The 14646-nt window shown below is 40.6% G+C and overlaps 1 protein-coding gene across 1 annotated transcript in view; it reads right to left on the minus strand.

Annotated features, from left to right (window-relative positions):
* Nucleotides 1-6288: 6288 nt before the first annotated feature.
* The window catches only part of LOC111322112 (uncharacterized), a 118064-nt gene continuing 109706 nt past the window's right edge, over nucleotides 6289-14646 (minus strand). The window contains exons 112-125 of the mRNA XM_022925166.2: nucleotides 14194-14520; nucleotides 13068-13394; nucleotides 12422-12588; nucleotides 12115-12274; nucleotides 11779-11954; nucleotides 11504-11654; nucleotides 11116-11259; nucleotides 10033-10605; nucleotides 9736-9780; nucleotides 9488-9605; nucleotides 9260-9366; nucleotides 8581-8694; nucleotides 7868-7985; nucleotides 6289-7652 (exon numbers count right to left, since the gene is read on the minus strand). Of these exons, the coding sequence (XP_022780901.2) occupies nucleotides 6970-7652; nucleotides 7868-7985; nucleotides 8581-8694; nucleotides 9260-9366; nucleotides 9488-9605; nucleotides 9736-9780; nucleotides 10033-10605; nucleotides 11116-11259; nucleotides 11504-11654; nucleotides 11779-11954; nucleotides 12115-12274; nucleotides 12422-12588; nucleotides 13068-13394; nucleotides 14194-14520 (3210 nt within the window). The 3' untranslated portion in view covers nucleotides 6289-6969. The remainder of the gene's footprint in view (nucleotides 7653-7867; nucleotides 7986-8580; nucleotides 8695-9259; nucleotides 9367-9487; nucleotides 9606-9735; nucleotides 9781-10032; nucleotides 10606-11115; nucleotides 11260-11503; nucleotides 11655-11778; nucleotides 11955-12114; nucleotides 12275-12421; nucleotides 12589-13067; nucleotides 13395-14193; nucleotides 14521-14646) is intronic.

The following is a 14646-nucleotide window of genomic DNA, read 5'->3' on the forward strand; positions in this document are numbered from 1 at the left end:
TACATATCGTATTTCCTCTAATAAGCGTCCGCGCTCTGAGAAGTACGCCCACCCCTAAGGACATAATGTTAAACAACCACTCCTTTCGAATAAACTTCCTCCCCCCCCCCCCCCCCATCCTTCCCTCGCTCTCTTTAATAATAAGGATACAAGGAAAACTTGTTTCTATTGCCATTTTATTTATGACTTTTTAAGTGTTAACTATAGTGGAATCAGTACAAGAGAATAATAGGCGCCCCCCTCGATCAAGCGCCGAAATTTTTAATAAGTGCACGGGCGCTATTAGGTGAAAAATACCTATGTATAGCTTTGTTGTAACCTTATATGCCATTTTAAACCAGGATGCTAGTGGTAATTGTTCATCATCGTTTAATTACCTGTGTTTAAAAGTGAATTTCTTAAAAATTTATAATTTGTGAACAGCACAGCTGAGCGGCCTCTGGAATGAGAGTTCTCCGAACGGCGGATCAACCACGCAACGCTATTTGCAGCCCTCTGTTGAACAGTCTTTCCTTGAGTTGGAAATCTGTTTAAAGCGTGGCATCATTACCTACTTCGTCGGATCAGACTGAACAACTAAGCGTCGATTTTTTTGAACTCACCTTCTGAAGTTCGAAAACTCATTTGAATTACAAATAATTTTTCAAATTGTTATTCATATTTTCGCTCAGTCTTGCTCGTGGAAAGAGCTTACGAACTACAGGAAATTTGAGCGTCTTCTTAACTTCTATGGAGTCAAGAAACAAGTAATTCTGAACCTATTACCTTGGATATTGTCTGTTCTGTCCAGGTCGGCGAGTGTTTCTTATCCTGGATAAAGTAGAGGTACAACGTGGAGGATTCATGTTTTTCAATTCTGTCACCACATTTCCTCAGGTAAACAATCTACGGAAAGATGCATCATTTGAATAGAAATACAGTGTTCATCTTTCTCGTTGTGACCCTTGTTTTCTAACCATTTTTCACTGCATTAGCGCAGTAGGGTAGGGTAGGACCAGAACGGAACCTATGCGAACCATGCGAGTAGTCCACCTTATAAATCCCACCCATCCCACCCCAGGGGAGGACATCCATCACACAGTGATCTCGTGCGTGGGAAATGAACGTCTCCTACCCCTAACCCTGTAGGAGACGGGACTTCCATTTATTCGTCCCTATCCGAGAGGACTAGAATATTTAACCATTTTTGGTGTTATCGAAAGGTAGCATATTCTTCTCAATTATTTTAAGACCTTGAGTGTTGGTCCAGCCGGGGCCTAAACCCTCGACCTCCCGCACAACAGTCCAACGCTCTATCCATTGAGCTAACCGGGAGGCGGTTAAAAGGAATTTACAGAGTTAAATGAAAGAAGAATGAGCATAATGCCTACAGCACAGTGTAGACCTGAGTATTCTCAGCGTGTTTAGGAGATTTCGCGAATGATTTCATTTTGAGATACAATTCAAGCGAGCAGAAACTAAATTATGTAATTATTGCACGAGGACTCCTTCGTGATCTCAGAGGAATTGCTGGCGAGCATAGCTTAATTTCTTGTTGTTGCTTGAATGAAATTTAAAACTCTCGGCTCAAAATGAAATGCGGTTTAATACCTGAAAACAGGCAGGCGAAAATCTAAAATCCAACTTGAAGTCGTTTTGACGACAACAGCTACAACAAAATTTCTTGAATTTATGAGAATATTCCTCAGTGATTCTTTTTGAATTTGTCGTTAAATCCAGGTTACCTTCATGACGGCTTAAAGATTTAAATACTGAAATTGACTCCTCTAACATTACAACTGAATAGTTGTTTCTGCGACAGACCAACACTTTACTTTTACTATTATCAATTCAGAAAGAGAGGTTTGAATTCTAGAGCATTTGTTAATTTAAGATTTGTCTTTATTTCTTTGCAGACTGACTGGTGAATATCCCTGATACTTCAAGCACGAGTCAAATTAGATATAGGGGCGTAGCCAGGATTTTTCAAAGGAGGGGGGGGGGGGTTACAGAGGCTACTCACCAGATTGTTGTGTCGACCTCCACGCCGTGCATGTTTTACTTCATGTTATAGTTTTGGGATGAGCAGTGAGAGTATAGTGGGCAGGCCAAGATATTGTCATGGCGTTTTCACCACCTGAATATTGTAGGTTGCTTGCTCAAAAGAAGGCTTACCAAGGGGGGGTCACGGGCACCCCAGGACCCCCCTGGCTACGCCCTTGAGATAGACTAATCCAAGAGAAAGACAGATTTATTGAGAGGTACAAATCAAACGGAGGGAATTTCTTTCAATTCTATTTCTAGTCGGAACTAAGATTCCAATGACTAAAAAGTTGCTATCTCGTGATTTTTTTTGTCGGTTCAATCTGCGTTAAGGGTTTTTTTGAGATAAAAAAATTTTCCGCCAAAAACTACAGGCGCTTATAAGGCGCATGCGCCGTTTTTTTTAAAGAAATCTGTCAGTAACATCTGTTCAAATGTGGCGAAATTTCCCTCCAAAAGACTAAGAAAAAATACGGCGCCCAAAATACGCATGCGCCAATCTTTTTTTTTTCAAATATAAGCAACATCGCTAATAAACTGAATATTTATTTACTTGTTGTTCTCATGTATCGTTATCATCAACTATTAATAAACAAATCGATCAAGTGATCAATCTTTTGTCTCATCTTTTATTGTCTTTCAATGTAAACTCAATAAGCCACAAAAGTTTCTTGTTCAAAGTATTTTAATTGTTTTAAATTCTCTTTAATCACAAGTTAATTAAGTAATTTTTGATAAATGTAAGAAAAAGGTGTTAACAAAAAAATTTTCGTATACATTTACTAAGACTTTTGGCGGGAAAATTTGGATCAATTTGCACAGAGTTTTCCCTGGCGAACATTTCGGCAAAATTTTTAACAAGCCTTCCTATAAAAATTCCCGCCAAAAGATTATTCAAACAGCATCTCGCGCAAAAAGAATTAAATAATAATTGCCAATTTCTCTTTCACTCTTAAAAAAAATAAAACAGTCTTATAAGTTTCGTTTCTTTCAAAAGAAATCCTGACTCAAAACGTCAATCTCTTAATTTTTTTTCAGACTTTAATTCTTTTAGGTGTTATTATATCACAGGTACATCATTTTGTCACAGAAATCAAAACAAAAGAAATAAAAAAAAAACCGAGAAATTTAATTCCACTCGAACTTGACTCTGGAGACGGTATAACTGTTTATTGTTTACTATTCAACACCAATGTGTAAACGTTTTTCAACGATTTTCGAAACAATTCATATCTTAGTTTCTACCAAGTAAACCCTTCTTTGAATTGTGAAAGTTCTATCATTCTTCGTCATGCGGAGTCAATTTTAACTGGCTTATTAATAAGTTTAAATTTCAACTTATCAATCAGTTTCTCGAAAGAGCTAGTGACCAGGCATTTTAAAAAGTCTTAAAATATATTGCTTCCAAACGGTAACAGAACTCAGCTGATGAAACAAAGTATTGAAGGGATATAAGTTAAGATGGCACTGTACTAATTCTTGCTTCGTGTATGAAAAAAAAAAAAAGAAACTTACTTTGTAAGTCGAACGTTACAACTTTGGTTTGTAAAAAGTGATAGGTCAGTTTGGCAGTAAAGTGGCTGTCATACTCAAATATCGTTCGTCGGTTGATTTGTCAGTTTTGACTAGTTAGTTTGTTATTTTTTAGTCCGTTGGCGACTGCGTTGGTTTTTTTAAGTGGTGTGTAACGTGCCGATGTTTGGTGTCATCTGTTGTGAGTAGTCTTCAGTTGGTAAACTAGCTTTTCAGAGTTAGTCTTTGACGAAAGCGTTAGTCGATGGTGTTCAGCAATGCGATTTTTGGCGTGAACAAAATACGAAAAATCAAACAAACTCATAAAACAATTTCAATTTTGAATTTCGTTTGGTCTTTGTTCGGCCGAAGTGTTTTGTTAGAGTGCCATCTTTATATCACCATGGTATATGAAGAATTAATTCACCCAGTTGGCTTGTCAAGGGTGGCGAATTATGGCACATCTACCCGTGGAACATTTACCCATTTTTGTGTTGTTCAGACGAGTCGAGGAAATCGCGAGAGGCGGGACTTGCACAAGTGTAGGAGCGTGAAAGAAAACCCTTCACCTGCAGGTGTCCGCCTCGTGCGCTTTCTTCTGCTTGTGTTCCATAGCATAGCACCACGTAGAGGTCAGGGAGCCACATCTAGCATATTAAGACTTATTACTTCACAAACAAAGAACTATGCATTGCTCTGTTGTAAAGCACCATGAAAGAAGTGTAGGGGAAACACGAGACGTAGTCAGAGTGTTTTCCCTACTCCTTGCTTAACTGCGATGGCCGGAGATGATGATGTGCCATGCACGATGGAACTTTGCGCGTCGGACCGGCAGCATGGTTGTAAACCTATAAAAACTCAGACGCTCCGTTTTCGAAATGAAAGGCGAAGAGAAGTTAAAAATTCAGAAAAAATTCGTTGATTTTAGTCCTCATAAAAGGAAATACTACCTGAACACTCGTGGGTTTAAGTTGGATAACTACTCAAAAGTAATTAATGACAACTCCTCATGTACCATTTTCATGACGTACGTTTTAACAAAAACACATTCCAAGTCGGACACCTCTTCGTTGGAAAGGAGGAGAAGGACACCGTGTAGGGATCGGTTTTTATGAGGGGTGAGGGGGGTTGGAGAACTTTGGCTGTATCACGGTAAAACTTACCTGATCCCCTTATAAGGCCCCCGCAATATTCCTATGGTCCGCCTCTAACATTTAACAATTTTTCGTCGAAGGTGAAGTAAATGTTGTTAAATAATTCCGAGACGAAGTCGCGGGGATTATTCAACAATTTTCACTGAGCCTGAAGTAAATAATTGTTTAAGTATAATTGCTAGGGTTCTTGCGAATTCTGTTGTAAATATTCGTTTTGATGTTGAAACCATTCTATCTCCATTGTTTTGATTACAGGTATTGAGATAAAGAGCCAGTTTCCACTAGAATGTGATAGGTTCATTTAATTCAATCAGAAAAATTTCTTACGACGCAATCCTCAACCAATCAGAGCGCGCGCATCTTTACCCATGATCACCAGAGCAATTATACTAATTGCAATTAATTGTCATGGCAGTAAATTTTCCGTAGTCCTCCTTTGATATTCTGTAGGCGACGACTGATTCCCTTTCATTCCCCCTAATTCCAAATGATCCCCCCCCCCCATAAAAGAAAAAAATCCCCCACCCCTCCAAGGTAGTATGTAAGGACTGGTCCCCTAGTCGAATAGTACCATAAGGTAGCTCCAAGCAGCTTTTGATCGTCGTTCACGTGGCCCTTATTTTGTTTGGATCTTTGCGTGTCCTGGAGCACTTTTCCTTTGCGTTTATTCCCTTTTCCCCAATCCTCTTCCTTATAAGTATTAGGGTCGATCTTAATCCTTCAACTCCCAGAAGTGATTAATATGTAACTTCTCCCTATAATATCCATACAGTATCCAGCAAACAGGTGATGAGAATACTCAAACTTATCAGGTGGAAGTTATCTTGCTTTAACATCAAATTCTCGCAACCAATTTACAAGGAAGTGTGTAGCTGCCAAAGGGGAGAATTAACAATCAGATCGCGGGAGTTAAATGGTTAATTTCCTGTTCCCCCCTGCTTTACTCAAGGACCAATGTGCAATTTGCAAATTTTTCGTTCTTTATTCATTCGTGCCGAGAGGAAAAGCGGGGAGAAATCTAAACTTGTTTATCTTTATCCTTATGAAATTTAGAATGTCACTCAATTGACGGTAAAATTTCGACAAAAAAAGCTTCCATTTTCTGCTGAGGCTTCAGTGCCTCTCAAATACCTATTGCGCGCTTGTGTCAGCTGAACCACGGGGTTAAGAGATAACTCTGACGACAATCTAACGGTCGAAACGCCAGCTTTACGGTGGGTAGTTTAAATCATCAACTCAGTTGATAAAACCTAATTTCTAGTAATACCCCCCCCCCCCAACCGACTCAGCCCCACAGTTTCTTTATGAACTAAGACCCTTTATTGATAAGAGCCCCGGCTTGTTTTTTGTTTTCTCCTTCTCTCGGTTTACTCAATCTACCGAGCTGTGGGGGACTTTTCGATAACTGGGCCACATTAGTTTCGTTCTGTTGTGGAAATTGCTTTGCCTTCTGGTAGCATTCCATTAAACAGTAGGAATTCTTTCATATATGTATACTAAGAACATTGTTTTGACAGGTGCATGATAAAGTTGCTCGTGTCAGTGGGACCCAATTAATTGATTTCTGGACTAAGCTATCTAAAAAAATAAAATTCGAAAGTCAGAAAATTACCTTTAATTTAATTCTTACAAAATGTTCACAGCTTTTACTTAGCATTCACAAAAACATACAAGCCACTGTATCGAGAGAGTTTGGAAGCTGTACTCTCTGTATTAAATGGCTTCAAATGGTAACAGTTCATGGCAAATATGCAAATCGACAATATTAATCTCTACTTAAATAGTTTCTTGAAGATTCACAAACAAACTCTACACTTATTCAAGAAATATTATCGTCCTAAACATGTTTAACTTAGTTTACACGCACATTCCTAAAGAACTATATTACAGGCGAAATGACCTGAGCATTGTAATGCACTCAATGAAAAGCTTTTATTGCCTGCGAGCAAATGGAAGTGTTTTATAAAAAAGTTCCCAATACAAAAATGACGGTTTTTTTTAGCAAAATTAGAAAAAATGATGTTTAAGAGATAGAACGATTGCATGTCTGTGGTGGTTGCTAGCTTTTCATATAAACGAATTAAATGAAACTATTATCATACCACATAATTAACTTTGACTCTCTTAAGAGCATTATATTAAATAATTTCCTAGCTTAATGAAGACAAAAAAAACTTTAATTTTAAGACTACCTATTAATTCGCTCTATCTATTCAAATTCGCTTCGTTTCACTCCAAAAACAAAAATGATTTGAAAAAAGTTTTTTTTTTTAACTACCCTTTACTTCTTCGGACCTTTCTTCTCTTCCCCGTTCTTTAACTTGGTTGCTCCAGGGCTTCTTGTTGTACTTTTAGAAACCCCAGAACTTTTCGGCGTTCCTTCTTTGGGTTTATGAAGACTCTCCCTGCTACCTCGCACATTTTCCCGACTACCGGTTCTTGCCATTCCAGTCGATCTAGTGGCCGACTTCGACGCAGCCGAACCTGGACGATCCGGAGACCCGCGGGACGAGGTGCTGCTTGGGCTTGATGGGATTCCCGAGGATACCCGAGGTGAAGTGCCCTCCGAAGAATCCTCAAGCGATCCCGTACTGCCAAGCGATGTTTGACTATCAGTTTTCCTAACCCTTGATGTGCCACTAGGTCTCTTCGCAGAGGGGGGCTTTTCGGCCGTTCCCTTCAGATTTGTTCCGCTTCTCTGTTTGGTCGGACCACTTGGTGGTCGAAGTTCTCCCGACTTTTCACGACGAGGCCGAAGTTCGCCGGATTTCTCCCGACGGATGCCATAACCACTACTTGGAACGTCAAGCCTAGGTTTTCGACCGAGACCCGTGGGCGGTTTATCCGTGACCACCGTTGACTTGTGTTCCGAGTGTCGTTTGCTTGTGAAGGCTCCCATGGTCTGTGTGACGCCTTCAGGTCTTGACAATTGTTCTCTAAGTTCTACATTTGTTCGACCAGCAGCTGAGGGGAAAATATGACAGAAAGGGGTTAACATGTAACATCTCCCTATTTATCAAACAGATTCTTCTTTTCAGTACTATAGAAATTGTAAAGAGAAGAGTATGGAGAATAGAGAAACTGATGTTATGCTTTAAAAGTCTGTTGTCGGTGACAACTGTATTTATTTGTGGTAGGTTAAAAGTTTCTCCGCCTTTTGTCAAAGTGCTTTTAATTACCTTTGCTGGGTTCGTTCTTTTGAAGGAATTCTTCCAGTGTCTCCCAACCTCCTCCGACTCGCACCATGACAGTGCTGCGGAGGATACGAACAAGACGCAACTTCTGGGAGTCACCGAACTGTAAGAGATGACAAAAACAGGCAGTTTAAACCAACCATGCAGAGGTGATTGGTAATTCATTTTCGATGTGCGGCAAGTTCCAGGAGTGGGCATAGAAAACTACTCATAACGCAGTCACAGGACAAGTTATGCGTTAAGTTGGATCAAGTTGCCAAACGTACATGACTCGTGTATAAACACAGTCTTGAGGAAAATTCTCCTTAACGAGGTGCTGCGCTTAAATCGCTTGAATAAGTTGTAATTAAAGAAAGATACGTATTTACTTCTTAATATCATATGTTCAAGTCCCATCTGGGGCTCGGATTTTTCTATTATACTAAAAATTGTTTCATCTTTACAATATCATATAAATCTACAAAATCATGTTACACGCCACTTCGCTATTGTACTATCCGATGCGAAACGAGCAAACGACTAATCAGATTGCGCATAATTGTATTAATGCCCGTAGTAGTATTAAGCAAACTGTCCAATGCTGAAGGGGAAGTTTGGTGCGACATTGTGACGAATTGAGCACAAAAATAAATCGAAAGAATGGTGAGGAAATTGTGAGGTTGGAAAATTATCTTTTAATCATTTAAGGGCGCCCTTACCCTGTACTTGTTCTCGGCCACTTTGACAAATGCCACGCCGCACTTGCGACACAGGCGCTCAACTTCAGACAGAATCTGTTGTGCTTCAGTCTTGGGCTTCTCTGGCTTTTTAGTCTAACAAGAATAAGTGTTACACCAATAATTATTACTACACACTTCTGCTGAATGAAATAGAACCTTCCTCCAAGAACATTTCCTAGCTTCAGTGGCTCAAGGCGAAGGGCTAGTTGAATTAAATGGCTCTTATGTCCACCAAGTCCAGGTCGAATTAGAATTTAGAATTTCGATTTGAGTGGAGGGAGGAAAACCAGAGGACCCTGAGAAAAACCCTTGGAGCCAGGACGAGAACTAAAAACAAACTCAACCCACATGTGACACCAGGTCCAGGAATCGAACCGGGGCCAGAGTGGCGGAAGGCGAGCGCTCTCATCTCTGCGCATCCCCGCACCCCTCTATATTACTGGGTGGAGAAATAAAGTCTACGGGTAAAGTGTATTCTTCAAGAACATAACACGATAAGCCATCCAGGGGTCTAAGCGAGAACTTTCTATTTAGAGAGCACGCCCGCTGACCTCAAATCCCGCGCCTCCCAATGGAAGGAGAAGATGGAAGTGGTAATTACCACAACCTCCCTTTTATTTAAATTTCATTAGCTGAACTGAAAGGAAGTGGTACGTACTGGTTTTTTATCCTTAAGCGAGTCCACGAATTCTTTGTAGTCGATTAGTCCATCACGTTCAAATTTACTGGCGACTATTTCCATCTCCCATCTTTCTGTTGGGAAACCTATAAAACAAAGACAAAAGGTGCGTTACTCCACACGTGTCTCGCTTACGTAACACAGTATGTCACGCCCAGCTGGATAAGTACGTCAACAGGTTAAGGTGGAACAACATGCAACACTTACTTGTGCTAAGTACTCCTGAGATAAACTGCTCTCTGGTCAGCTTGCCATCTCGATCTTGATCCATGCGGCGAAAGATGTCGAGCACGCGTGACTTGCTATCACGCAGCCACTTGTTAAACTGTGCGCAAAAAGAAGAAGAGAATCATCACAATAATAAGGCGCGAAATAAATGGAATGTTACACGCGCTTATCTTGGAAAAGAAGACATCACAACACCAGATTGCTCATATTCTTTTTGTTAAACTTACCCTACTCTTCCACTCGTTGAAGTCAAACTTCGCCGAGGCTTGTCTCTGCAGAAGGAAAGAAATTGAATATTAAAACATATTTATATATAGATATATACTATTGAAAATTTTCAACCCACTTAATCAGACACACTGAGACCCACACTGTCCCAACAGCCAGTTAAAAGAAAAAGAAAGCGGGTAAATGTTGCAATCCGTTGACAGGAAAGACTTCTCTGAATGAACGTTATTCGCGGGGAAGTGAACTGAGTGATGCGTGAGTAACTCGTCACGTTCTACCGTTGAATAATCACTTACGATGGCAATTCGTTCCAACTTCTCCTGAAGACGTCGCAGCCTCTCCATCGAAAGAAGCCACAAATGCTGCCATCGTTTGGACAAGTGCAGTAAAGCTGGATGATTTTTATCGAGTGTAGTGGAACCAGACCGAGTAAACGAGGAACCCGGGCTGGTGACCAGCGTTAACTTCTCACGCGACCGTTCGCGTGTGAAGGACGAAGAAGGACTGGAGGTTAGTTTGGGGATTCTGCTTCCACGCCGACCTTGCTTGTCCGGAGTGGCCTGGGTTTGAACTGGGGTACCAGAAACAGCGGCAGGCGTTCCAGAACCGCGTCGTTTGACCGACTTGGTTAGTCTGTCGTAGGTTGGTTGTTTTTTCGCCATTTCTTCCTGGAAACCTTTGTGGTCTTCCAGAAGTTTCATGACTTGCTCGTAGTCATCGTCAGGGATAGGCTCATTTTCCTTTTCGATCAGGATTTCTTCCTTCTCTCCGATCCACTGCAGCAGTTCTTCCATCATGCTCTGTTCCTCTGCCAGCTTGGATTGTTCTTCCTCCAGGCGGGTCAATCTTTGAACTGACCATTTGCGAACCTGAAAAAAAAACCAGACAACTGTTTATTGCCCATCTTAAGGCAAAAGTTACAGTCAACTTACACTAACAAGTTTCCCTTAACAAATTGGCCTAAAGACACAAATTTCCTTAGCAGCAAAGGTTGAACAATATGACAAGATTTTCCTTGTCAAATCACTTTGTTGAAAACCTAACTTGCTAGTTTTTGAAAAAGGGGACTTGAAAAGGAAAAACTTGTCAAGGTCAAAATTTGTCAGCGTAGATGACTTCACAAGACAACGACACCTGCCACTGACATTGTACATTAAAAGGTTTCTCGGTCATGTTAATGTATGATAATGAGTTTGAAACAAAGGAAAATAAAATTTGAACCAAGGATAAAATTGAACTACAACATATACAGGGAAAACGTGTTTAATGAAGGAAGCCCTTCTGAAGTCATAGTCATGGAGTATGTTGTTGACGACCGTTTCATAGCAAATAGCTCTGTCTTAAAGCCCGTTTTCAAATGTACAAATTCAGTAAGTCACCTCATCCCATCGTTTCTTTAATCTTGCAATCCATTGCTGTATGATTGGCAGCGCGCTTGGATGACAGAATCGTGCAATCACTTGGCCCTTCTTGATGGCTGATTGAACGTTCACTTCTTCTGCCATAAGTTCTTCGTGGAAAACCTGCCGTGGGAACCAATTCAATGAATTGTTAACGTAGCAAGATAAACGGACCTAGACTAAATCTTTATATAATTAGAGGCAGGCTTCGCAATCGGAAAAAGAGCTAAGGCAAATGTTGAAAAAACAATTTTTTTATTTGGAGCATTTAATCGTATGATAACTTTTAAAAATTGAAAGTTTCTTAACTCTAGCAAAAGTTATAGTGGGTAAGACTGAGTCAGGTGTCATGTTACTTCACACGTACCTTGTGTTCGCTCAGTTGATCGGCAATAGTCTCTAAGTCGTCGGCAATGGGACCCAGTTCCCTCAGCGTCTCCTCGAAGTCTTTCAATATGCGTAACTCCGTCTTGACGGCAGTGTCAAACTCCTTCGCCAAAACGAGAGCGTTGTCGAGTCTAGAAGGTGAATTAAACGAAGAAGTTTGTTAGCTGTAGGGAATTATTGCAAACAGTATGCAATTTTGTTAAAAAGGTAAAAATGTCAAAATTTGCTTATTTTGAGTCGACTCAAAAGCCTTACCTGTCTTGTTTAGTGTTAGCTAGGGCGCTGATGGCTTCCCAACGCATGCGCAAGTCATCGAGCCTCTCTTCCAGTTTTTTCGGGTCTTCCACTTTATTCTCATTGATCATTGTCCTTCCTGCATTCATTACCGAGTCGTAATTTGCTTGGCGGCGTCCGAGCTCACGATGGAAGGTCTGCGAGAGATTGAAATAAATACACTGTTCATTTATATCAAGGTCAGCAGCATGCGTTCTTGGTAAAAGAAATCCGTGAGTAAATATTCTCTGCTTTGCAAATTGTCTTAAACGTTCTAACTCAGCTAAGTATACTCGAATCCCATGTTGCATCCCTCACCGTGTGATTGTCAATTAAAATCTGTACAGTTTCAGGGTCACCCATGACGGCAGTTTCAGTGGAAAGACTGGGCTCCACTGCACCGAGCCAGTCAAGCAACGACTGCAAGGCATCCTGGAACATGCCAGTGAAGAGGAGAGCTTCTTCTAGTTTTTGTTGTCTGCACAGAGAGTGAAGCAACCACAAGCATCAATAAAGCATCAATAAAAACGTAGAGCTAATTGTTTTGCTGTAGAGCGTTAAAGCTCCGTAAAGCTCAAATAAAATAACGACCAGAGAAGCATAATAAGTGTTAGACGTAACTAACCTTTCCACTGATAGTGCACAGATGGCGTCCCATCGTGCCTTGAGGTCAGCTATCTTTCCTTCGATGATAATGGCGTCATCTTCGGGACTCTTCTCCATCAACACTTTACCCGTCTTAATGATTCCATCCATTGATGTTTGGTTGGCACCGAGCATGGATTGGAACTCCTGAGGGATAAGTAACAACATTATCAAAGAGCTGCTTCATTCTCTGACATATGCGATCAGTGAAAATTGTTGCTATCGATTTATATTTTTGTTCCCTTTAGCCCTTTTTCTTTTTTTTTTTTTTGTCCTTGTCCGCCATAACCCTTTCGTCCCTAAAAGTAAGAAACGTCTACCTTCTGCCAACACCGTCACTCTTATATCAAACATAAAGGTCACGAGAATAAATGACGACCGCGAGCAAAAGAAGGTCTTGATTGTGAGACAAGTTCTCTTTGAAAGTACTATGGGAAATGAATGGAAAACGGTATGGAGATCTAGCATACTGATTGTCGGGGAGTAGAGGGTTAATGAATGACTATTTCCACGTTTTATTCTGTTGAACAAAATACTCTACAACGTTAAAAATGACCCAAAATATGACAAAGCAGCTATTTTGGCACAAAAAGGAGACAAAAAGGAAAAAAAAGGCATTCACAAACCTTGTGCTTTTTGAGTTGGGTCCTGAGGTGGGCGGGATCCACTCCAATAGCCTCCTCGTCTTTGAGGCTCTTCTCAGCTTCGTCTAACATCTTCAGTAATTCCTCAGCACCTCTGAAGAACTTCTGTGACAGCTTATAATTTTCGTCGAGATCTTTCCTTCTGCCCGAAGACAGATCAGTCAGTTCTTTCCAGCGAGCGTCCAAGGCACGGATCGTATTATCGATGTAAGTCACGTCCTCCTGGATGCACACATCTGTGATCTTAAACGCTAATACCTTGAGTTGTTTGAACGGATCACGGTGGGCGTCAATATCTTCTTTGAGATCCTGTGAGGGAAGAAAGACCATTTTACCCCTTGACTCCTAATAGTGAACTAGCATCTCCTTGCAATCTCACCCCCCACCCCCCTTGAACGACAAATTAAGCTCACGAGTAAAAATGAAATGATCACCAACTAAAGAAGCTCTCGATTGTTTCACAAATTCTCCTTGTCAGTACCTTCGGAAATGTATAGAGAACAGTATGGAGAATATGCAAACGGATGTTAGGGTGTAAAGGGTTATATATGGCATGCAAACGTTTTTGCGAGAGGACAATACTTAGTTTTTCCATAGGAAAGAAGGTAACTTTCTCAAAGTTAGGAGGACGTTTGTTGGGAATTTTGTCGAAACACTATTCTTCACCGACCTTCGTAAAACAAAGAAAAAGTTTCCGAAGTCGGTTTCTATCAACTGTATGAAACTAATGGGAAACATGTTTTTGGCAAAGAAATGAAGAGGAGATTTAGAGAAAAAGGAAGCGTTTCATTCGAAGGCCAACGGTTCCATTAAGATGTCATGATGTTTCCATACGGTTCGCTGCCGTGTTTTCATCATCTTTTAACCCTTTAAATCCCTGAAGTGATGAACATGTAAATTCTCCCTATATTATCCATACATTTTCCAGCAAACAGGTAATGAGAACACTCAAAGAAGTTGTTATCTTCGTCTATCACCAAATTCTTGTAATTAACTAACAAGGAAATAAGTAGCAGCTAGAGCGGAGAATTCATAATCAGATCCTGGGAGGTAAAGAGTTTCAAATATCACCGAGGTAACGTTTCACCCTCTCATTTCTTCTTCATACCTTGTATTCCTGTCGTTGCTTTTCCAAAACGTCCAGAATACAGCTGACATTATCAAATGACACTATTTGATCATGAACCCGCGTGAGCCAAGAGTCCATATCTGTGATTTCTTTCTCTAATTCCACTGCATTCTTGAGCGCGTCATCCAACTTACGGCCTTCCTCGTCAGCCTTAGTGCTCACTTGTTCCCAAGCTTCTGTCAATTCATCCGACTGCCTTTGAAGCGGGGCTGCCGTAGTAGGGTCGCTGTTCTTTATCATGGCTTGGACGGCTTCGGTGATACGTTGGTAGGTTTCCTTACGTTTTTCAAGTACGTCTAAGAAGTCCTGTAGAAGTGAAGGATTATTAACATCGTCAAAACTTGGACTAGCCTGCGTTATCCGAGTGCAAACCGTTCAAGGTTTCTTGAACTACAGCAATATATCTTGAAATTTTTAAGTCATTAGCAACTG

This window comes from Stylophora pistillata, chromosome 13 (genome assembly GCF_964205215.1).
Source record: "Stylophora pistillata chromosome 13, jaStyPist1.2, whole genome shotgun sequence".
NCBI lineage: Eukaryota > Metazoa > Cnidaria > Anthozoa > Scleractinia > Pocilloporidae > Stylophora > Stylophora pistillata.